At 38.0% G+C, this 23,824-nt stretch overlaps 1 protein-coding gene across 1 annotated transcript in view; it reads left to right on the top strand.

Annotated features, from left to right (window-relative positions):
* The window catches only part of AHRR (aryl-hydrocarbon receptor repressor), a 32,555-nt gene extending 11,115 nt beyond the window's left edge, over positions 1-21,440 (top strand). The window contains exons 4-10 of the mRNA XM_009072144.1: positions 9,769-9,858; positions 11,142-11,271; positions 12,689-12,822; positions 14,161-14,360; positions 16,646-16,764; positions 17,686-17,827; positions 20,324-21,440. Of these exons, the coding sequence (XP_009070392.1) occupies positions 9,769-9,858; positions 11,142-11,271; positions 12,689-12,822; positions 14,161-14,360; positions 16,646-16,764; positions 17,686-17,827; positions 20,324-21,440 (1,932 nt within the window). The remainder of the gene's footprint in view (positions 1-9,768; positions 9,859-11,141; positions 11,272-12,688; positions 12,823-14,160; positions 14,361-16,645; positions 16,765-17,685; positions 17,828-20,323) is intronic.
* Positions 21,441-23,824: the final 2,384 nt, after the last annotated feature.

Genomic DNA, 23,824 nt, shown 5'->3' with positions numbered 1-23,824 from the left:
CAAGCTGGGAGTGGATTGGAAAATCAGAACAAGCAACTTATGTTCAATACAATAGAGCAAGGGGACCAGGCAGCCCATGCAGGTGTGTGGTGGGGACAGACAGTTAGCATCCTCTGGTTTGCACTGGCATCAGGAAAGGTGCTTTCCATTTGTCAAGATAGAGGCAAACCTGCTCTCATATGAGGAGGGCTAGCTGAGAAGCCTTAGTTGTAACTGAACATTGCAGCTGTCCCTCCGCAGCGTTAAGGTAAAGAATCAATAAGCTTTGGGCACAGACCAAACAGATGTGGATCCAAATTTCAGGCTGCTGTTGCTGTCTCCAGACTGTTCATCACAGCCAACTCCACCCGAGCTCACTTTTCACAGCCGCTTCCTCTGTTTCTGCTCAGGCTATTTCGGTGCCTTTTGGAGACAGTCCAGTGGCCACATAACTTCCTCCTCAACAAAACATATTCTCCCGTTTCAGCTCTGTTAGGATGTTTTTCTCTCACTGACTTCAGAGCTAATCCTTGACAACCGTTCTCACCAGACAATGGCTTCGATACCTGTATGTGAGTACTGCATCATACAGATGCACTGGGACTTATTCTGCTACTAGAACTAACTTCCTGCATTCAAATAATGAAGGTGATCACAACAACACTGTTCATATCATACAAATTTCTGCATGAGCATTTGCATTTGAGGAAATGCTTTCGAAGATGGCAAAGTCATGTAGTGTAAAAAACCCAAAACATAAAAGAAATATAAATACACTTTAAATGATTGCAATCTTACTTTGTTTAACTTCAACAGCCTAATCTGTATTTATAGGTGACACCTGTTTCCAGTATATTCCTCATTCTCAACTCAGAAAGGCAAAGTGAATTGATGAGCAAGAAAGCAGGTCCAGGCAAGACTGTGCAGTCTTGAGAATTCTTGCAAATTTGCAGCGATTTTGTTTTGTGAGTGTGAAAGTTTCAAAAGAAAAACATAGATATATTACTAGAAATATTGAGCACATTTCACTTTTACATTTTGTCTGCCATAGTTGATAAAACCTAAATATGCTATTTGATGTGTTTGAACTGAAAAGAAAGCTGCTATTGAAAGCATGATGCTTACCATTAATGTACTGTTTCCTATTAGTGAAAAAGGATATAGTATTGATTTGGAGACAGGAAGACAGATAGGCACCCTTCAAATAGTTCTGTTCCTGTTCTAAGAACTTCAAGACAAATCACCATTATTCAGATTTTAAGTGTCCCTGGCATTTTATGAGTATAAAAAGTAAAAATTAGATGGTCTTTGCATCCCTTCCAGGAATTCCTAGCTGCAAAACTGATGGGGGCCAACAAACAGGCATTTTCCTCAACTTGTTCTGCACCTTCCCCCCTCTTCCCAGTACTACAATGCCCCACAATTTTCTAGTAACTGAGACCGGGGTTTTTTAGCAATAAGAAAAGAAATGCCTGCTCAAACTGAAGCAGGGGCTTGCCTAAGAGGCTTGGGGAAGGGTTTGTTTGGCCTATAACGCAGCTCAAGATTTATAGTCATTGCTGCTGGTTAGAGTTGTTGTTTCTATCTTTCTATCATTATCCCTTTCCAGATGATCCACTGTCATCTGCTTGAAATCTAGATTGGAGAAATTATTGCCTGCCTCTCTGGGTCAGCATAATGCCTTAACAAGTGGAATTCACTCATGCTGTCAGTGTGGGATGGGTTACGTTTGCTACAGGATACTTACAGGGTACAAAACATGCATAAGATGATAACCCACACAGTAAAATGGAATGGAATGCCACACTCTCTAAAAACTATGCTGACCTGAAATGGTGTTTTAAAAAGCTGGCTTAGCACATGTCATTGTATAGAATGTGAAATACAGATTGTTTTGCACTTCTCCCCACCCCCTGAAATTGCTTTGTGTTAGAAAACTTGATATATAGTGCTAAATGCTCAGAAAAATGAGGACATCATAATCTGTTTACAGTATGAATGCCACACTCTCTAAAAACTATGCTGACCTGAAATGGTGTTTTAAAAAGCTGGCTTAGCACATGTCATTGTATAGAATGTGAAATACAGATTGTTTTGCACTTCTCCCCACCCCCTGAAATTGCTTTGTGTTAGAAAACTTGATATATAGTGCTAAATGCTCAGAAAAATGAGGACATCATAATCTGTTTACAGTATATAGACTGCAACATTGTCTCTTTTGGGTTTTGATTCCTTACAGAAAGATTTGTCTGCCATTCATGCTCATTAACAGTTTGCAAGTACAAATAGTCAGCTGTGGATGGAATATTATGACGGCTTCTTCTCTTCAGGATGCACTTACATGTAAATAACAGTGAGAAAAACCCAGACATTTGGTACTTACATATGTCTAATTGTCCAACATGTTGGATAAATATTACTTGAGACTCTTTTCAGTTAAGTTATTTCTGTGAAAGATAATGGTTAATCTTACTACATTTGTTATTGCAAAGTCTACCTAACTAAATTGGTTCTTGCAAGTGCAGAGTAGTGAGCAATTAATGCTTCATTTTGAGTCTTCTCAAATGGAATTAATCAGGCTTGAATTTTCTATATTGAAATTGTTGAAGAGAAGACTGAAAAGCTCACAGCAGCTGCAGAACTTAGAAAGAATGAAGAGCTGAACTTGCGCTGAAGATATGATATTGCCCCAGCTTTGCTTCCATCTGTGAATACAACATCTGCTTTTGAGGAAGTGAAATGAGAAACTGCATAAATCAATATAAAGATTGTTTCTATTTCCAAGTGTAGTCCAGGGCATAGTATTTGTGAAACAGCATTGACAGGAGGGTTCCATTACTAGTAGAGCACAGTTTCAAATTCAACATCATGATTAATGAGGAGGCTAAAGGAAAAGAGATAAAAGATTATGTCATACTTTAGTATCCTTTTATGATAATTGCTAAAGTAAATGTCATTCCTCGTCTAAGTACTCACTGACATATCCAGAAGTCATCATACATGTATCTATATATTAATAAATACAATGTGCTTCTTCCTGATGACTTTAACATTAATGATTTTAATATTATTCTTATTTGGTTTATTATAAATTGTCTCCAGTACTTGTATAATATCCATTAACTTCAGGTAGTGTTCATATTCTTGCTTCCCATACAAAGTCCTAAAGGGCAATGCAAGGAAAAGAATCATGGAATTTTTACAATTAGACATGAAAAAATTCATCAAACATTGCCATCAATAGAAAGCATTGTTGGTGATAGTATTTTATTATTAAAAAAACATGCCATATAGCAAATTTGTACTGAAGTGTTTGGTGTCACCCATGAATTCACCCTCGCAGCAACAAAACCTTCCGTAACCTGTCTTTAAGCAATTAGTCATTAGTACTGCTCTGCTCTGGAAACCTGGCCTGTATTCTTATTTCCAGTGTTTAGTACTCATGAAAAAAGAAAGGATTAAGTTGGGATGTATCTCTTTGTAGTATGCAGCACATCAACTTTCTGTGCAAAGTCAAATGATGCTTCAGCTCTTTACCATCTTGGGCAGAGTGGTTGGTTTTGTGGCGCCAGGCTCATCAAGGGCATGTAGTAAAGAAGAGAGGCCCTGTCCCAAGTACTTGACACAGGCTAAGCAAGCTTTTTTACAAAAGCTTAGCTTGGAAGGAAAGTATAAAGGAAGAAAAATTGCATTTACAGTTTTGCATCATGCATTCAAAACAACTTCAAAGGCAAAGTTGTTCTTGATTGTGTCCAATCCTTATTACATATCAAGCATATAAAAAACATCACCATGGTTTAAAATGTGTTTACATGTGTGCACATATTACAATCTCACCCTCCAGGGAACTACTATGTTTTCTTGAAAGTTTATAGCTCACAATTACCGGAGCCCAATGACTTACATTTTCCTAACTGATTTCCAGGAGGCCAGTTTTGTCTGCTGCCTCTTGACGAGCCACAGTGTTCCAGCTCCCTTGTTAGACTGAAGACACATATATAAACAAGGATCTCCAAGGTTTCCCTAATTCCTCAGTGGAAGTGATGGGACATTGAAACAATGGAATAATGAGAAATTTCACCAGCGGAATGGTTGACAATAATTTGTGCTTTTCAGATGGCACAGCTGTTCCTTCTGACAGTAAATGGGAGGGCTCAAATGTGTCTGGCACTGTGAATGATGTTTGCAAATGTTGCTCTTGGTAGTGCAGCACTAGATGCTGAATTTCCATACTGAAAGAAGCCTGAAGTGATACCCAGGGTTAAGGAGACTGTCAGTAACATGAACTTTGTTTTATCAGGGGTGACAGGAGGAGTGAAAGTGGCATAATGATCATATGTACATATTTCTTTGTGTTTGAAAAAAAACATTTCTGCTCTCTATGAAAACCAATTTATCACTGAGCACTTTCCCCCTGAAAGGCTTCCCATATAAACCCACGTCTGTAGACTTCAGCCTCTACTTCGTTCCCTGGCTCAAATGATGGAAATTTGTCTTCTGTTTTGTTTCTTTTGCCTTAAAACTAAGCAGTACATGCAAGCTCTTGATCAAAACTGAATGCTAAAAACAATTCTGCCACTCTCCTTTGCACAAAATAGTGCTTACACACAGAACTATTCCTTTTGAAGTTGCTTTGTAGATACCAGAGAAATGCATAACAGTCCAGAGGGCTAAGAGATACTGTAATAGTTGAGCAAAGGCTGTATTTAATGTCTCCAGATATGGCATTTCTGAATAGTCTTTTATGTGGGGTTTTATTTCAGGGTTCTGTAAGATTTGAATTATTTTTTTTTTTTTTTTTTTTTAGTTTATAAAGAGAAACTTAGGGATTCCAGAGGGTTTTTTGAAAAGGGCAATTATAAGTCGTAAAAACACCAGTGGAAAAAATACTGTTTCGCTAAACAATACAGTTAAAGACAGAAGACACTTTAACTATCTGCATTTTCCTCCTAATATTCATAAGGCAAGAACAAGTATGTAATTGCCAGAGTTTTTAAATAGCTACTTACTTAGATCACCAGAAAATAGCCCCATCCCACATAGGATGCAAAAACCCAGCGATCCACTATGAAATGAAGCTGTTCCAGATAAACTGCGAGCCAACTGACCCTGGAAATTTAGTACCCAAGTTGCGTGACTTGAAAATGTGTTCAAAGCAAGACATGGCTGCAGGCCTTGACTGTTGTACTTTAGTAACCATAGTAACATGGTCTCTGGAGACCTAATGCTAGTGAATTTTCCTTTATTTCAAGGAAGAGTAATAAGAGAAATGTGGATTGGAACTTGTTCTCTCTCTTTTTTTTTTTTTCCTCCTTCTTATTTTTACTATGCCATGACCTTGACCAAAATATCTTTGAAGTATTTTCTGGCTGATTTTCTGCTATGAGACCAGGAAAAAAAATCAGGATATATAAAGGATCTTGCCAAAGGAAGTCCTATCTTCCTCAAAATATTTGCCTTCATTCCCAAAGAGAACCTCTTGACTAATAATGTTTCAAAAACTTCTTAATGGAAGGAACTGATAACTTTCATCTCACAGCTACTGTGGGCACCAGAATAATATAGTACTTTCTTTGAACTGACAGATTAATTGTTTTTTTGTTTCAGTAGCAGGTGCAGCTTTTCGTGAGTACATAATTGGATGTACATGTTTTTTTCAAAAGAACACAGGCCCTGTCTGGTGCCAAGCTCTTTTTTTTTTTTTCCAATCGGGAAAAAAATCCGACATGATTTCATTTTTAAGTACAATGTAGAAAACTCATGTAAGTGTTTTGAAAAAGACGAATACAAACAAACAAATGTTCACAATACATACTTAAGTCTGTCTCACATGTTTCAGCTATTATCCTGGATTAGAAATTCCATCTGTCATTGAATCCATATGGCCTACCAAATGGCAGTTTACAGCCATGCATTATTTTCAGATTCGAAGCTAGTTGTTTTTTGTTGTAAAAGTTTTAATGTCCACCCTAATATCTTTGTGTGTGTTTCTACATGTGCATGTGGCCCCCTCTGTGTGTGTAAGAATGTGCAATATTGCTAAAAACATTAGGATACGAGTGGACTTTGCTGATTAAAACACACTAATTGTACACAAAGCAAATACCATTGACACTGAATCGTGGAGTTTTGTTATTTTCTCCTCTAAATCCGAGAGCCCTGTTTAGGTTTTCCATTATTTCTACTGAAATTAATAAAATGAAATGAGAACAGCTGCCTTTACTTCTCCGTGCTGCTCTCTCGGTGTTTTGGGCAAACACATGCTTACATTAAGAAGCATGAACTGCACAGGTATGAGGCTGCTCCACGTCCTCTCTCCTCCTACCAAGTTTCTGATTACCCAGGCAGATGGCTGTTGTGGTTCTGACACAGCGCACCAGGGTAGCCTCACGTTCACTGGGAATGAAAGTTATTGCTGAGAATTTTGTTTCAATAGCTGAGAATGTTTAAAAATCATAAGTGGAGCCATATACTGTGTTGTCCTGTTTAATGTATGACAAAAAAGCTGGAATAGCTTGCACTCATTCTCATGGACTGAAGCTGTGTCTCTCTTCCACTCAGCCTAAGTGGAATTCTGGCCAGAAAAGTGGAAAGATCTCTCTCTATGCAGTGCTGTTGTAAAAGAGTTAGGTGAGGAGATGTATTTGGTACCTGAGAGATTTATCTGAGACGTCACAAGAGGCCTTTTCCTGCTAATTTACAATCACCTTTTACCCTTTCTGAGGGTACCAGAGCTGTGCTAGAAAATACCCTCCTCCTTCTCCCCACCTGTGGTAAGTAGATAAGAAAAGTATAAACCTCAGCCCAACTCTGGGTCCATTTATAGTCCTCTGTTCTAAGATGTCTGTTTTCACATCAAAGTACAGTTCAGGGAAATATTGAGAAAACAGAAGAATTTGCAGTCATGGGTAAGATTCACTTATGTGAGTCTTATGAAGTTATGAAGTTTTACTCAATGTCCAGCTTGTCTTTTTTTAGTGTGGCTGAAGCAGCAGGTTTCACAGCTAAAACGAGGTTTAGACATATGGAATTTGCATTAATCCTCAATTAAACCTCATGTGGCTTCATAAAAGTTGTTTTTGCACCAAAGTGGGTTTTGCTTTTCCTGCCTGCAGGGCAGAGCATCTGATGTCTGCATTTGGGGTCATGAAAACCAGGCAATGCTTAAGAGATCTAAACCTGGGAGAGGACACCAGCATTTTGAGAACAAAGCAAAAAACAAAGTGGGGGAAGTTTGTAACTTGTCATTTACATACCTCACTCAAATTCATACTGGTTTCTGGCTTAACCTAAACACATGGCTCCTTGAACTTTTCCTCCACTACTTCTTTCCTCTCACTCCCTCCCACCCCTTCCTTCATACCTCCTCCAACCTCACAGATGTAGTTGCCAGTGCATTGCTCTGAACCCTTAGAAATACAAATGGTCCCATTTCCCTTTCCCATTTTTACAAACTGGTGCACCTGGTCCAGCCTGACTCTGGCTCTGTGAAAGAAACTTGTATAAAGAAAAACCTTTCTGCCTTCTGCTGGGGGGGGAGCAAGTCTTATATTTTAAAGGTAGAGACTGATCTCTTAGGGGTATGTGTCTAGGCCTAAAGAGTATGTACCAATATGTTGAAGAAGATTAATTTTTAGATACAGAAATTTATTTCTTGATTCATATAAGCAATCCATGACAAAGGCAAATATTCCAGGGCTATATCCTACCAGGGATGAAAAACTCCAGCTTGCCTGCAGGACAATGAAGGGCACATTTTAAGGATGTTGAGCATGATAACATAGGAGATTATTTGATCATGTTCAGATCTTGTGGTCATTGCTTAAGACTTTCCAGATAGGGCTTGGTGCATTCATTTGCACAGCTTAAGATGCTTTCTTTGATTAAGAACATCTCTTTAATCTTCTTAATTTCTACCTGCCCCAGCTGCATGGGCAGGACTGGAGGTTTATTGGAGTATGCATGGTAACAACTACAGATATAAAGGAGCTCCCTTAAATGTCCTATGGTTATCTTTGTGGAAAGTTTTAGTCTATTCAAATTAAAAGGCCTGCCAGATGTTCAAAATGTAATAAAATTCCTAACATCAAATCACTGATGGTTTCATTGCTGTGAAGACGAGTCCAAAGAGACAAGATGCCAAAAATGCTTTCTTGTCTCCATATGACATTGGAAATGGATATGACAGATAACATCTATGGAGGTTCTTCTCAGTGCAGTGAAAGGCACAGATGTGAAGATGTAGAAATCTTGACACATCATCTTCTGGTTGGTGAGGTGCTGGGACAAATTTGGGCACTATTTAGAAATAGCACCCATTAAGCAACTATCTCCTTGTGTTTGAAGAGCTGACAAGGATAACTAGTGTTAAACACATACCCAACTAGGCAGAGATAATGCTTATTCTGGAAAGGATCTGTGCCTATGGAGCTGACCTGGAGCTAAACAAGATTTGCTCTTGATTATTCTTAGCAATGACTTGTGGTTAGCACTGGTTTACCTACAGCTCTTTCCAAACATAGGTGAGCCATTGCAGGCTCTCCATTTCTCCAGTTATCATTTCACGGGTTCTCCAAGGCACAAAACCTCTGGCCAACTGTGAACCCACTGGACCACATTTCCAAAGGTGCTCCACATCTATGATTGGGGCCAAACCTCCTGAGGAGGTCAGTCTATTGTGCACTGAACTCTTGAAATTCTGCCCACCATTGTCACAGTGAGAACAGCCTTCAAGCAGTCTTGGAAATCTGGTCCTTATTTAGGAACCAAAAAGAGAACCAAGCTCACAAAAATGTCAGCGTATCTGGTTACTGAGCAATTGAAAATGTGCCCTCATTGTGCTTCAGGATTAACTCAGGATTAATAGGCACATCCAGTAAATTGAGAGTAAGGTGAAGTAAGGATAATAATAATATAGCAGTATTTCAGCAACAGCTATTTTAACTGTCATTTCAAAACACCCCAAAACTATCACATGAAAGGATCATCTAAACTACCTCGGAATGCCAGCCTGTTAGAGCAAAGATATGTTACTGAACCTTCATCAAGGGAAGAGAGGCAAAATGAGTCAGTCTGTGTGCAGCATGAACATAATGGTTACATCATGTATTTCATCTATTACTTACTTTTAGTTTTGGATTTGTCTGGTTGCTTTCCTTGCATTGCCAAGTCTATAATAATTGATTTAGCTCTTTTCTAGAAGAAATATTGGTCTATACCATGAAGTATGTATCGACTACTTTTCATAATCATTGCATTTATGCTATGTGTGTATTTTTACAGAAGCTTTAGAAAATAGCCATATTTTAAAATACAGATCCAATTTTAAACTCATCTACAACAGCACATGTATTAAATTTTCTTGTTGGAGATTGCTACATTATCTGTATGTATCAATGTATATATATTCAAAGCAATTATTATGGAATGTGAAATTACAAGTGAAAAGGAAAAAAGTTGTTGACACGTATTATTAAACTTTTAATTCTGTGAATTAATGACAAAATATAATTATGCAGATAATTAAGCAGGCAATAAACTAGTAATGTAATATGGTAGATAGATTGTAATTAACTATCTTAACTTTTTTAAGAAAGGAAAAAAGCATGCTCCAGATTGCTATTTGCTTTTCATGGTAGGAAAAAAAAAGGTCTTTCTGCAAAACTTTCATGTCCAGCTTTTTGCAGAGTGATTTTTTAATAGCTACAATATTCTTAAAATTATTGCATTTATACCCATGTTACTCTTTATTTTTTTATCTTTTTAATAATTTCATTTTCCCTTTTTCAGTCACTGAATGGTTTTGCGTTGGTGGTGAGTGCAGATGGAATGATATTCTATGCATCATCTACAATTGTGGACTATCTAGGGTTTCATCAGGTAAATACACTGACAAATATTTAGAATACTTAGTCACTGTCATTGTATTGACTTTCATGTCACCACTTCTGCTAACTGGCTTTCTGAAATGCAGCACTGTGTGTTGCTACCTTATCCTTCCACTGCTGATTAGATACACACTATTACTGAAACTAAGTTATTTTACTATGCCATTTCAGATGATATTTTTTTGTGATCTAACAAGTGAAGTTTAATTTCATGTAATGTTGTTCCTTTTGTAAAGATTTTGTTAACAGAAACATGATCCATTATAAAAATAAGATTTAGCTAAGTTTGTTTCAATTTAGTACAAGATGCTGCTATTCTAGGCTGATTGCCTGTGTCTAATAAATATATCTGGTAGTCACAGAATTGCAGAACCATGTTGTTGGAAAGGGCCCCTGGAGGTCATTAGTCCAACCTCCTGCTCAAAGCACATCCAGCTAGAACAGGCTGATCCAGGACTCATCAAGTCAAGCTTTGAGTTTCTATGACCCCTCTGTAAGATGTGCTCCAGTGTTTAACCACCCTGACTATAATTTTTTTTCACTTAAGTCCCACTTTCCCATGTTGCAGCTTTTGTCTGTTGCTTCCTGTTCCCCCACTTTGTTTCTTCTGAAAGACTCAGGCTTTTTTCTTCTTTTCAGCCGCTCCTTTGGTTGATGTGCACAGCAGTAAGTTTTTCCTGAAGTTTTCTCTTCCAAAGGCTGAACCAATCCTTTACTTCTTTCCTGATATGTCATGTGTTCCAGCCCTCTTAAGCGTCTTGGTAGCAGTCTCCTGGACTCATTTTGATATGCTAATATCTTTTTTCTCCCGGGGTACCCAAAATTAATGAATTTGCCTTTGTTGAACTTCCTGAGGTTCCTGTTAGCACATTTTTACAGTCCATCAAGGAGCTGTCCTGCTCTCTCCAGCTGGTACCCTCTGCAAACCTGCTGAGCATGCACTGTATCCCATGATTCACAAATCAAGAAACTACACAGGGTTTGTCCCAGCACTAATTCCTGGGGCATGCCACTAGTCATCAGTTGCCAGTTGGATGTTTTTATGGCTCACATTTGCATATGTACAAAAGAGTTAAGAACAGAAAGAATCATCTTAGGATGTGAAGGGAAAAAGCAGATGTTGAAAAATAGGAGCCTCTGAAATAACTTTCTTCAATCAATCTGCTCTGAAGGTATCCTACACCAGCCATCATTTTAAGGAAAATATCAATGTAAAGATAAGTGTCTGCCCCCCTACACTTACAAATTAAACATTCCTTGTTGTAATTGTTTCAGACTGATGTAATGCACCAAAACATATATGATTACATTCACGTGGATGATCGCCAGGATTTCTGTAGACAACTGCACTGGGCCATGAATCCTCCCCAGATGCTGTCTGGACAGCAACTACAGACAGAAACAGGTGGGATTGTATATGTTGATTGGAAACATAGGCACCACTGTACAGAGGTAGAATTGCACTCCACCTATTCCCATGTCTGTACCATGTCAAGTCAGATTTTTCACTGGAAAGTTGCTTAGTGGCCATTTATGTTATTGTCCCATACATGACATTTCTTCTTGATCCTTGGCTAAATAGTGTGTGACACTGAGGCTACAAAGTTGATGTTCCCTTTATTTTTCTCTGACTAATGTACCTACATATATTTTTACACATGCAGAATGAATACCATCACTCTTCACACTACCAATGGTTGACACCGATCAGGGCATTAGTATTCCTGTCATTAATGCAAAAACATCCCATGCAAAAGTGTGTTTCTATGCAGAACCACAGTGGTAGATTCACTTTGTGCCATTTGTTTTTCCATGCAAAATTATGTAGACAGGAGTCTTCTGAAGAACAATTAGGTTTAACGATGCACTTTTTCCTCTGTGACAATATTTCCCAAGGATGGTAGTTGGATACATGTGCTCAAAGTTTCTCCTACATAAGATATTAACCTGAAATTACAACAACAGAACATATAATGAGATTGAAATTGTTAACTTTATAAAAAATTATTGTTCCCAGCAAAAGTCTGGGAATTCTGGAAGCATAGTCTACAAATGGATGGGGAGAAATTTGCAAGAAATCCTTCAGCAGCCTTCATGAAGTCCTCAGGAACAAAGTCATGAAACTTTGGTAGAACTTTTCACAATTTCTATGTTTTACAAGTCTTGCAGTTATTTGAGGAACTTTATAAGATTTTGTAGCAAGTATGCAGAAAACAAACTAAACAGTGTACACAATATTTCACACTTAAAACTTACAAATATTTTGAATTTTTGTCCAAATGTATAGAATGGAGGATCTCAGGTCTTGAGTTCATACTTCTGTACAAATACTTGTGCATTTTGGAAGTATTTCAAAAGCTGTGCATGTGTAGTCCAAAACTGGAAAATGTTTCATTTAAAAATGAAGGAGGCAACAGCTGAATATTAGCTAATCAGTCACTGTCCATTTTTTTGTGTTGTTTTGCCTTCTTGAATTAGCATTTTTCCTTATTTTGTTCCTTTTGCTAGTACATTTTCTGTGATCTCTGATCTCAAAACTGGCAACATCTGTTACCCTGCTTTGCATCATTAAAAATCACCAAATCTCAGGAAACAAAACATTAAAGTTTCTGAAGAAACTCACCTGAATCTTATTGTAGAGCTTTTATTTTTCTTTTGATATAACATGTGCAGATGTATTTGTACACGATGCAGTTGAATATTCACCCATCCATAAAGTAATTTTCAGCAATTTCCATAGCAGCTTCTTCAACTAGCTACAAAAACGTTTTCATTATTTCTTAGTGTGATCTGATATATGTTGCTTCCACTGTTGTTCCTAGGAGAAGAATACATTCTCAGTAAATTGTTTAAAGCACAAGAGAATGACAGCACAACAACAGATTATTCTTCCTTCTTAACTCGCTGTTTCATCTGTCGAGTTCGCTGCTTATTGGACAGTACTTCTGGCTTCCTTGTAAGTACAATTTCGCTTAGAGAGCATGACATACTAGATTGTAATTATTTCATATGAAAAATACTTCCAGATGAATATTGAACACAAATATTGTGAAGAGGCACAGACAGAATACACTTTTCTTTTGCTGTGCACTAACAAGAAGCATCTAAAGATATTTATTAATGCATGTAAAGAGTGCTGAGGGAAAAGAAGGTTGTAATATTTGAAACTGAAAGAATCTATAAACTTTTATGTTTTAAGCTCTTTTGGACAATATCTGTGCTCAGTTGGTACTGGGTACAGCACAAGGCTATTCAACAGTTAACGTTTAAGCACAAAGTATTTGCTGTAAGCAACAGGAATAATAGAGATCTGTTTTCCTATTTTGTAAAGACTTCTTTAATAATAAAACCCAGAATTATATAGTCTCTCACACGATCCTCAAATACCCTTACTAGGAGTGGTTAATTTCTCGAAATCACTTCTCCATTTCCTTAGTAAAGACCAGTGCTGTTTCTTCTTATGGTGAAGTACAGCAAGAGCAAAGGAAAGAAGAAGCTCAGCATAAGACAGGGAAACTCTACTTCTGCCTGAGATGCTCATTTGCTGGAGGACTACAGGTCTGAACAGCCTTACCAATTAGTAATTTCTGCATCCTTGTTTTAATCTTGTAGCTCTGGAAAATGCCCAGCTCAAATGAGTTTTGGTCATTTTGTGGTAGGTAATTTTTTCACTAAGAGTCAGCAGCTGCTATTAACTTGATCTCTTCCTTCTGATTATATGGAGATTTGAGGCAGGGATGGATGGTTCCTTCCAAGCTATGTACTTTGCCTCTGGTTATCTGGGGCCTGTTTTTCCCTTAGGCGTCTGCCTGCACAGTCCTTGGGTTGTGCCAGTCCATGTACTTCCCAGAGAAAGTGCAGGGCAAGAGGAAAGAAACGAAGAAACCATGTCACTGAATAGAACAGAGCATGGAAAAATGATAGTTCCAGCCTCAGTGAGGTACAGAGGAAATAGCTGTTTGCACCACTATGCACTGCCTGTCTCAGCAAACAGAACATAACACAGAACTTCTACTCTGAGTACACAGTAGAGGAAAAAAAACCCGACCAGCCTCGAGTGTCTCATTTTACTGTTGATAGTACCTCCACTCACCATGTCTCTGAAATGGCATGGTTTAAATTATATTAAGATAATTAAATTCCTGGTTTTTCTCCCTATTTCTTAACTGGTTTTGGTATTAGAGAAAATGGTCCAGTTGTACTGGCAATCAAAGTCTTTATACACTAAATGCTTCAGATAATTTTGTTTTGGTTTGTTTTTTTATTTTTTTTTGTTTTGTTTTTTTTATAACAGACAATGCAGTTCCAAGGCAAACTAAAGTTTCTCTTTGGACAAAGGAAGAAGTCGTCATCAGGAACAGTACTGCCACCTCAGCTGTCCTTATTCTGCATAGTGGTACCACTTCTGCTCCCTTCTGTGGCAGATATGAAGATGAAAAGCCTGCTTGTGAAAGCAAAACACAAAGCTGATGATGCAGCAGCAGTGAACACGAAGTATTTACAAACTAATCTTTTAGCAGTTAGTAAAGACTGTGGGCTTCATGTTCATTAAGCATGGAGAAAGCACCTCCATTTCAAAACTCTTTCTTAGAAAAGTGAATAATTTATCTGGATTTAACTATTTAATACAAAATAAATATAACATAATTATAATACATAACATAACATAATATAAAATAACACAACATAATATCATATAATATAATATCATATAATGCATTTTATTCATAATACATGTTAAGTGTTCTATTATTATATATAAGCTTTTATATTAAAAATGGAATATTAGGATGTCTTCCTATAACCTTCAGAAGTTGCCAACATTAGTCATTCTACGAGCTATAAAAGGGGAGAAGAAAAAGTATTTTTACTGCGAGTTTTCAGATTTCAGTATCTTCTGGTAACACATTTATTTGGATTTGGGCATTTCAGTAACAAACAAAGGAAAAAGAAAACTTCATAGAGCTGAATGTGCGTGTGTGTGGGTGTTCACATAGAGTCAAATGAGTCGTATTTGGTGTATGCATTTATCTCTCAACAGAAGTTTAATGAACACACGTTTACAATTGCACTAAATGGCTTGGGGTAATCGTGCGGTAGCAATCACAAAAGATCAGGACAGATTGTGTTCAGACTCATTTCCTTCCTTACACTTATTTTTGTTACTCTTCTATGATTGGATTTTAGTTGATGTTTGGGGCTGGGATTGTATTTTCCCTTATTTGGCTAAATATGACCTTACAGTAATGAGGTCATTCGCTGCGAAGCAAAATGCTCGTCAGCGTGATTGACAGTATCATAATTTGGCTTTTAGATTATGATTGTGTATGTGTGGATTCACTATCCAGATGTATAATGTGGTTCTAGCACATACATCCTTTTGACAAGAATGAAACTGTTGGAAGGCTGGTATAATGGACTATGCAGGGTTTTGGAGCAGAGTTGGAAAGTCATTTCCACTTGCTAGCTTTTGCAGCAGCCCAGGTGAAATTAACTGATGATCAGAATTCAGCTCCTAGAGAAGCTGTTGTGGTTTAACCCCAGCCAGCAGCCAAGCCCCACACAGCCACTCACTCAGATCCTCACCTGTGAGATCAGGGAGACAATAAAAAGGGTAAAAGCTAGAGAAAACACGGGTTGAGATAAAGACAGTTTAATACAGAAACAAAAGACACACACACAAGCAAAGCAAAACAGGGAATGAATTCACTGCTTCCCAAGGGCAGGAGGTGTTCAGCATCTCCAGAAGAGCAGAGCCCAATCATGTGTAATGGTTACTTGGGAAGACAAATTCCATCACTCAAATGTCCCCCCTTCCTCCTTCTTCCCACAACTTCATATACTGAGCATGATGTCATATGGTGTGGAATATCCCTTTGGTCAGTTTGGGTCACCTGTCCCAGCTGTGTCTCCTCCCAATCTCCCATGCACCCCCAACTTCCTTGCCAGTGTGGCAGTATGGAAAGCAGAAGTGGCCTTGGCTCTGTGTAAGCTCTGCTCAGCAGCAACAAAAACATCGCTACATTATCAGCTCTGTGTTCAGCACAAATCCAGAACATAGCCCCATACTAGCCACTGTGAAGAAAGCTAATTCCACACAGCCAAAACCAGCAGAGGTGCTTTACTTGAGTTTTACTGTCTGACTGGACAGTGGCCAAGGATTTGACAAGAATGAAGCAGGCATTTAACTTCAGTGTTTTCCTTTGGTTCAGGCCTGAAGCATGGTAGCCAGGGATAGTGGGCAAATTTACACAGCAGTTTTTTTCCTGATGAGATTAATGAAGGGAAACATTCGTAGAGCAGTGTTACAGACATCACACCCTTGTCAAGCTTTGATGAGCATTTTGAACTAAAGATTGGAAGAAATCTATTCAATTCATATGATGATTATTGCAAATTGAAGTCATGCTAACTCTTAAATGCATTGCTGGTCACTGTGATGTACATACCTTGAGTGTACATTGAATAGGCAGAGCATATACACAGCATTTGTCTCAATTCAGGCTGAAATTTATTGTTCCAGATAGAGAAAGTAATGAGCAGAATACTTCTAAACATAACTATTCTTCTTAGTTGGATACATAGCTCCAATCACACACCAGTTTGAGCAACTGAATGATGCAGGAAACAGATAATTATTTAATGTTAGTTACAACATGTTTAAACCATAAATCTCCGCTAAAGGTCAACAGCTTAAAGATCATATCTTTTAGAGTCCATGATTCTACTGTGTTGTCATTCACTTACAAGGAATTTTCCACATTTTATGTTCTCTACAGCTCTGGTTCGAAAGGCAATTCGGGTCTGTGTGAAGCAACAGAATTATATGGAAGAAACAGTCACAATGAAGGTGCTGCTTTCACTAATGCATTACAGATTGCTGAGAACCAAATTAAAGGTGTGTCTGCTAAGTACTTCTGGATTATATGCAGTTTATGGAGAAAGAACCTTGACTTTTCTCCTGCTAGGGTTTTCAGGTTTTGGTCTCAGTGCTCTTTTTTCTTCTCTCTAAAACCACTTCTTAAACAAAATGCAAAAAAAAGTTGTCTGCATCCAAAGATAATCCTGAACGAGTCTCTGATTTCAGAGTGGGCAGAAAGTTTTCAGATAAATAATCATAGCAAATAAGAATACTCAACGTATGCTTTCCTGAAAGTGGCAGCACTGAATTGAATAAGATTATGTTGAAATTGTAATAATTAATAACAATATCCATCCCTCTTTGAGGAAAACTGGATGGTATGTTACAAATAGTAGTTTTCCCCAAAGATTAGAAACCAAGAAAATTCAAATGCATTGTAATTAAAACTCATGATTTGCTCGCAGCTTTGACTCATGGTGTTCCAGTGTTTGGCTGTGGCAAAAATTATGAGTCTATGCTGTATTTCAGATTTTGCAATGATTAAAATTTTGATCATGAGTCTACCCCAGTGGGCAACTTCTTGAGTGGAATTGTACTTATCCATCTGTCATATCTGCAGGAAATCTTTAATGTCTTTAAAATCACTCCTCTCTCGTAGCCCCATTTTTCATGAACAATTTCCTTTTGGTCTAGTACTTTTACTACTGAGAGGGAAAAATTATAATGAATGAGTAAAACTGAAAAATCCTTGGTTACAGTTTAAATGCCTCCTTAGGCTTTTCAAATTTTAGTTTTAAAATGTAACTTCCCTCATTTCATGACATATTTTAGCTTGTACTTTCCTATGCTGATGATTCCAGTGCAGCAAACAAACCTGTGAACATTCACCTGTAATTTAGGTTAAAAAATTACTAAATACTGCTTGTATTAAAACAGATTTCCTTTTAAATTGCATAGCAAAGAATAATGGAGAAAATGGCATTTCTCTAGTCAAAGTACAAACAAATGAAGATCACTGGGTCTGGGTTCAAGCTAACACTCAACTTCTTTATCGAAATGGCTGTTCAGAATATGTCCTTGCCCAACAACAAATGTTGAAGTAAGTATATTTTGCAGTACTAAAAAAAATTATTTCATAAAAAATGAATGTATTCTTTATGTATGAGATCTTTAAAAGGACAGTAGTAACCTAAGAGAAGAGCAGAATGAGAAGAATTTAATTTACTTAAGAGATGGAAATTCATTTCTGTCTTAGAACATATGAAATGGCTGTTATAATCCTAACCAATATTTGTTTCCTGTATTCAGTCTTTTTTCTTCTGGAGTTGAGTATACCTGCACACTAAAACAGAAACAAAATGTTTTATTATTAATATGTTTTTACTTTCTTGCACAAAAATATATTTGGGGGTTTTGTTTTACTTTGTAGCTGAAAATCCAGTGTCCTGCTTTTTCTGCTTATTATTGTTTCACTGTGTTAAGCTTTTTTTTTTCCTTATGGGTGACAGTTGAGCTCATCTTGGAGGTCTTTTCCAACCCCGTTAATTCTATGATTCTATGTTTTTAATTGTGTATGTGCACCAAAATCGAAAGAGGTGTACTCATATTCATTGTATGTTTGTAGATAAATACATCTAGTTGGCTGTAGGCTCAGTCGTGGAGTGTAAACTAATCTCACAGATTTGCATTCAAAGTTGACCTCTCAGATGAGTTTTACCCTTTCCTCCCAAATGGGCTTTTAATTCATCCCCCATGGGATTGTCTGTCCAGTTCCTGTGAGCCTTGTTGAGGTTTCTCTTCAGGCTGATCTGAGGGAAGAGATACGAGAGGGGTCTGAATGAGAAAGGACCAGGAGTTGTATACAGCCACCACCTGGCCCAGTGGAAAAAATATGTCTGTTATCACAGATTTTTTTTCCCCTAGTATGCCTTGCAGGTGGAAGAAATAAATGAAACAGTTTTTGCACTTCTAGAGTAGATACTCCTTTCAGGCAGTGTATCTCCCAGGATCCACATGAATAGCAGGGGAGCTCCCACCTGAGGGTGGTAGAACTCTTCACCTTTACTGGGATGGCACAAACATCATCTTGCCATGTGAGGGAATGAACTTCTATTAAGAAGCAGATTAAAAGGGACTTTTTCTTGTATTCATGTATTTACTTCTAGATTGTTTTTTGTGTAATTAAGCACATTTATTTAGTTACATTTTTCCCCTGTGAGTGGGTAAAATCCTTCCCTTTGTGCTTGATAGTTCCCACAGACTGAAGTATTACAAGAGTTGGCTTTGGTGATTATATTCAGTTCTGTCTTCCTGATAGTTTGAAATAGACTTCATACTTACTACTAGTGTTTGGGTTTGGTTTTTTTTGTTAAAATGTATGCTGTCCTGGAAACATACATTCTTCCTTTGGGCGTTTAAGCTTTATGTTCGCTCCATTCCTTCCCGATTTGACCGTTTCCTGAGTAGCTAGTTCTGCAACAAACTTGTATCATACCATTTGCATCTCAAGGCTGTCAATAATAAAAATGACAATATTTATCAGACAACTGAAAATATTTAATACCTAAAAAAAAAGAGAAAGAAATATTCTTCTTTCGTGGTGTATATTTATTCCTGTGGGACGTTCTTTCTTTGTAACAACATGGACTCCCTCTACTGGAAAATCCTATACTTGCACATTGATTCAATACCCAAGGAAAAAGTTCTTAATAGTGAGCCAAGAAAAAGCCTTCTAAAACCCTTACTAGCTCTTCAAGTTTCTATGCTTGCTTTCTTATTGAGTTGTCCACTTCTTGTTTGAGGAGGGATGGGGTGGTGTCGTAGCACCGACCCTGCCTAGTTGGATTCAGCCTGTTAGTGAATTCAAGACCTGAACCTCAAGATTTGGACACCATGTTCTGAAAACTGCTTCACCAGGCATGGAAATGCTCAGGCAATGTCCTCTGCCAGCACTTTTTGCTAGTGTTGAGTACTTCAGCTGGAGGTCATGGAAAATTAATTCACTAGTCATCTCAGAAAACAAAAGACAACATAAATTAAGTTAGACATGTAAAACAAACCTACACCCAATGTGAACATCTGTGACTATTCGTACACTTAATTCTGGCATTTTATTTCCTCTCAGCTAACTCTTCACTCTCAAAATATGACCCCCATGATTCTCTCTCAAATCACTTTGATCAGAAACTTCTTGTGTCCAAGTAAATCCTTGTTAACAAAATACATCTAATTTAAGATACTATTTGTATTTTACCTCTAGACTTTTCTACATATTTAGATATATTTTTAGGGAAGAACAAAAGTATAAGGTAATTACCATACTGTACTACAGTATTTAAGGTCTTGAAGAATGAAGAGTTTGTTCTTCTATTGGCAATTTAAATGAAACAGTGCCACAGAAAGGCAGCTGTGCACACACATTGATGCCCAGATGCAGAAACACTCTTTTTTCTCTTGAACAAATGCAAAGGTTATATGGACAAGAGTGTGAGAGTCCCATATTGAGGACAAAGTATTGCTTGTAATGTATGTATCTCAGAAAACAACCATTTAGAAACCTCTGACTGACTGAGTTTTTTTCTGCTGTTATTGAAAGGGAAGAAGACGAACAATTGAAGATACTAAGCAGTTTTGCCAATTTGAAAGGAAACCTGGAGGGACTTTCCTATAACAGTGCCATTGAAACTCTGGGTCAGTGGAAACATCTTAACTGGGCAGCAGTAAAAAATGAGCAAGATAATGTAAAAGTGAAGTTTGAGACTCATACTAATGGTGAGTGTTTTATGCAAGAGGAACCTCTCAGTTCTAACACATCAGTTTTAGGCATTCAAAACAACTGCACCACAAACAGTAGCTGGACTTCAAGAAACTCAGGCTCTTGTTCTGTGAGCCAGAGAATGAACACATGTTCGAACAGGAGAGCTGGATCATTCTACAACAGAGACCAAAACTTCTTAAATTTGGCATCAACTTGTCCTTCCCATTGGGGGAGCACAGAAACCTGCCAGTCTTACTCGGGTGTCCAACAGCGTTGTGCAGAGAACTATGCGACAGACCACGTGAAACTGCAGAGACCACTAATATCCTCAGATTCTTTCTATGACACAGCCATTCCCTTCGAGATGCCTATCAAAACAGAATACGATTCTGATTCTGAAAACATTGCTGATAACTACCTGATGTTGCAAAACAGAGCCTGGCTGGATGAGAACGGCTCAGTGAGAAAGCAGGTGTGTAACTATCCCAGTAGAGTGCACCTCAAAACAGAACCGGACCTCTATGAGCCAGCCTTACCTTGTCAGAAGCCAAGGCACTGCCTTTACACTCCACATAATTGGCAATGCATTGTAGCAAATCATCCCAACAACCTAAACTTGAACAGATCTTGCAAGGGTTCACGTAACAAGGAGGTGGCCCCATTTTGCCCTCAGAACTCCTCTGTGTGTTTGGAAAGCATGCCTGACCTGCCACACACAGCTTGCTACGGCCACTTCTACAGCCCCAGCCCAGGGGAGGAGAAAGAGCAGAATGAGGTGTTCAAAATGCCATGTGAGTTTAAAAACCCCTGCTTGGTTCAAGCAATCAAGCGTGAGCCCCTGGATTCTCCACCGTTGTCCAACAGTGGACAGAACAGAGTACACGTGAGCTTCCCTGAAAATACATTAGCAGGTCCTGTGCCTCATAAAACCACTGAATGTACATTTTTGCAATAGATTTTATAACATTTGAAATATTTATAATGTTAAAAGCAAGAAGTTGTAGATTCTCTTCCAGTTGGGTTAAATGAGTTACTAAAATTAAAAGCCAGTGGAAAGATTTTGAGTGTGTGTGTGTGTGTGTGTGTGTGTGCAGCTGTGTGTGAGAAACAACAGACACAGGCACACACACGTCCTACCCCACCTACTGCCCTACTCTTAGCAATCTTTGGAAAGGGAAAAGAAAGATAAAACCTCAGGCACAGAAAAATAATCATTGCTTGCTGCACAGGTATAGCTTTTACTTTATCATCTTTCCTCTCTTGTCTACAGTTCATTAGCAAGGTCTAGCTATTCTGTATCCTGCCTTTGTTCTGTTTGTTTTTCTCAAGCTGATGTGATGCCTCTGTGCAAATCAAAAATACATATAGTCTTCAGTGTGGCCAGTTTACCTTAGGAGTTTTTTGCTTGTTTGTTTGTTTGTTTTCTATTCTAATAAGAAGCATCAGCTATTCCTTCATCTCAACGTTAAACTGATGGAAACAGGCAAGGGCTTCCCAACACAGATTCTTAATTTAAAAGGGCAGCATTAATAAAAACAATGACTTTCATAAAATGCATTAGAAATTATTTCACTTCAAACCGGTTATTCCCAAGATTCCTTGATAATACTAATGTTTTAGAATCCATGCTTTTCCATTTTAAAGCCATCAGCCTTTCACATTGCTGTCTGAAAGACTGAACAACGGGATGTAATCCACTTCTATAAATAAGTTACAAAATGCTGTTAAATGTACATGAGAAGAAAGTATTTTCTCCAGTTATTTTCCTTGCTGTTACATGTAACATTAACTAAGGAAATGCACTTTTTTTTTATTTATAGTATCTCTTTGGCTGATAGCAGCTTGTTAGACATCATCACCTGACATCAAAACCAAATCCCACACTAAGATTATTTTCAAATGCGTGATAGTTTCAATCCCAAAAGAAAATCTTAATCTCACCGAGAGCTAACTGGTGGATGTATACTTTTCAAAAGCAATTAGATGCACTTTAGTGCTTTTGAAAACAGTGTATGCTTTCCTTTGATCCCAGGCAGTAATGTATTTCCACAACAAAAAAAATCTACAACTTATATTTTGGGTTTTGTTGTTGTTGTAGTTTGACTCCTGCACTAACTTTTGTTTTAAAATTGCACTATTTCAACTTTATATCAACTTCGTCTATAAAAAACCACATCATTTTAAAAATGCTTAGATGTATATGTGCTTTTTGAAAGAAGCCCTGTAATGAATGTTTTCTTTTTCAAAATGTTATAAATTATTATAATGTCTTCATTTCTATATCTACTGGTCACTAGGGACATGGCTTCAGATGCCAGAAGAGTGGCATAAAATTCTCCCAAATGCTATAAATACGTGGGATAAGTGTAGTTTTCAGGTAATGCAATGGTTCTGCACCTAGGAGGCTGCTCTTCTCCAAGACTGTCTGTCTTTTCCAATAGAAATTACTGCCTGTACATTAGAGTTGGCTGATGTAAAGATATACATTGTCTGCATGTCAATTAAGTGCTTATGAACAGTGGTTTGATCTGAAATGCTGCACTTTGCACTGAAAGAGAACTTTCTGTTGACTGTCTTGCACAAGGCAGTACTCCTAAACAGGAAGGCAAGACTGGACAGCAAAGAGGGGCAACGATATCATGCTGCAGCTCAAGTTAATTGTGCCATAGTCCAGCTGACCATATCCAAGCCACAAGAATGTTACCCTTTTTGTGTCTGAGGTAAATCAGCTCCCTGTTGGCTATATGCTGCCTCTTATTTGAGACTGTCTTGATATCCTTGCCTTAATACTCCTGCCCATGGGTGCAATGCAATATCAGACCCCATTCTGAAGTGAGGCTGCAATGGTGGAATTTACACCACTCTCCACTACACCACTGTTCACATCACATAAATTCATGTCAAACTGCAAAAATACTTGTGGATGAGCAAACTGGTTACTAGCATAGAGTGAGACTGCCATAAATCAGCATTTCTGCACAACCTCTGCCTCATTGATTCACTACCTACATAACTAAAAGCAGCAGTTCTTTTAGGCTCTCACAGAGTTGCTCTCATAGTCCTTTGCTTGGCATGTAGCAGTGGCACAGTTTATGTCCTGGTGCCAGACACTTCACTGTGGCCTCACAGCTGCTGGTAGGTGTGCTGTGAACCATGTAATATACTCCTGTCCAGCTTCTTGTGCAGCTGCCTGGCAGAAATGAGATAATGTGGACACAGGGTAGTGTGGGAATAGATGACTGGTGGCAAGGGTAGGACATGCCTGCATGACTGCTGAAAAGCTGCTTGTTTGATTTCACACTTGGAGTCACTCTCACACCCTTGTGAATGAGAGTACCT

The sequence above is a fragment of the Acanthisitta chloris genome, unplaced genomic scaffold (genome assembly GCF_000695815.1).
Source record: "Acanthisitta chloris isolate BGI_N310 unplaced genomic scaffold, ASM69581v1 scaffold8153, whole genome shotgun sequence".
Classification (NCBI taxonomy): domain Eukaryota; kingdom Metazoa; phylum Chordata; class Aves; order Passeriformes; family Acanthisittidae; genus Acanthisitta; species Acanthisitta chloris.
Note: the sequence above shows the minus strand (reverse complement) of the source record. Positions and strands in the feature narration are given on the sequence as shown.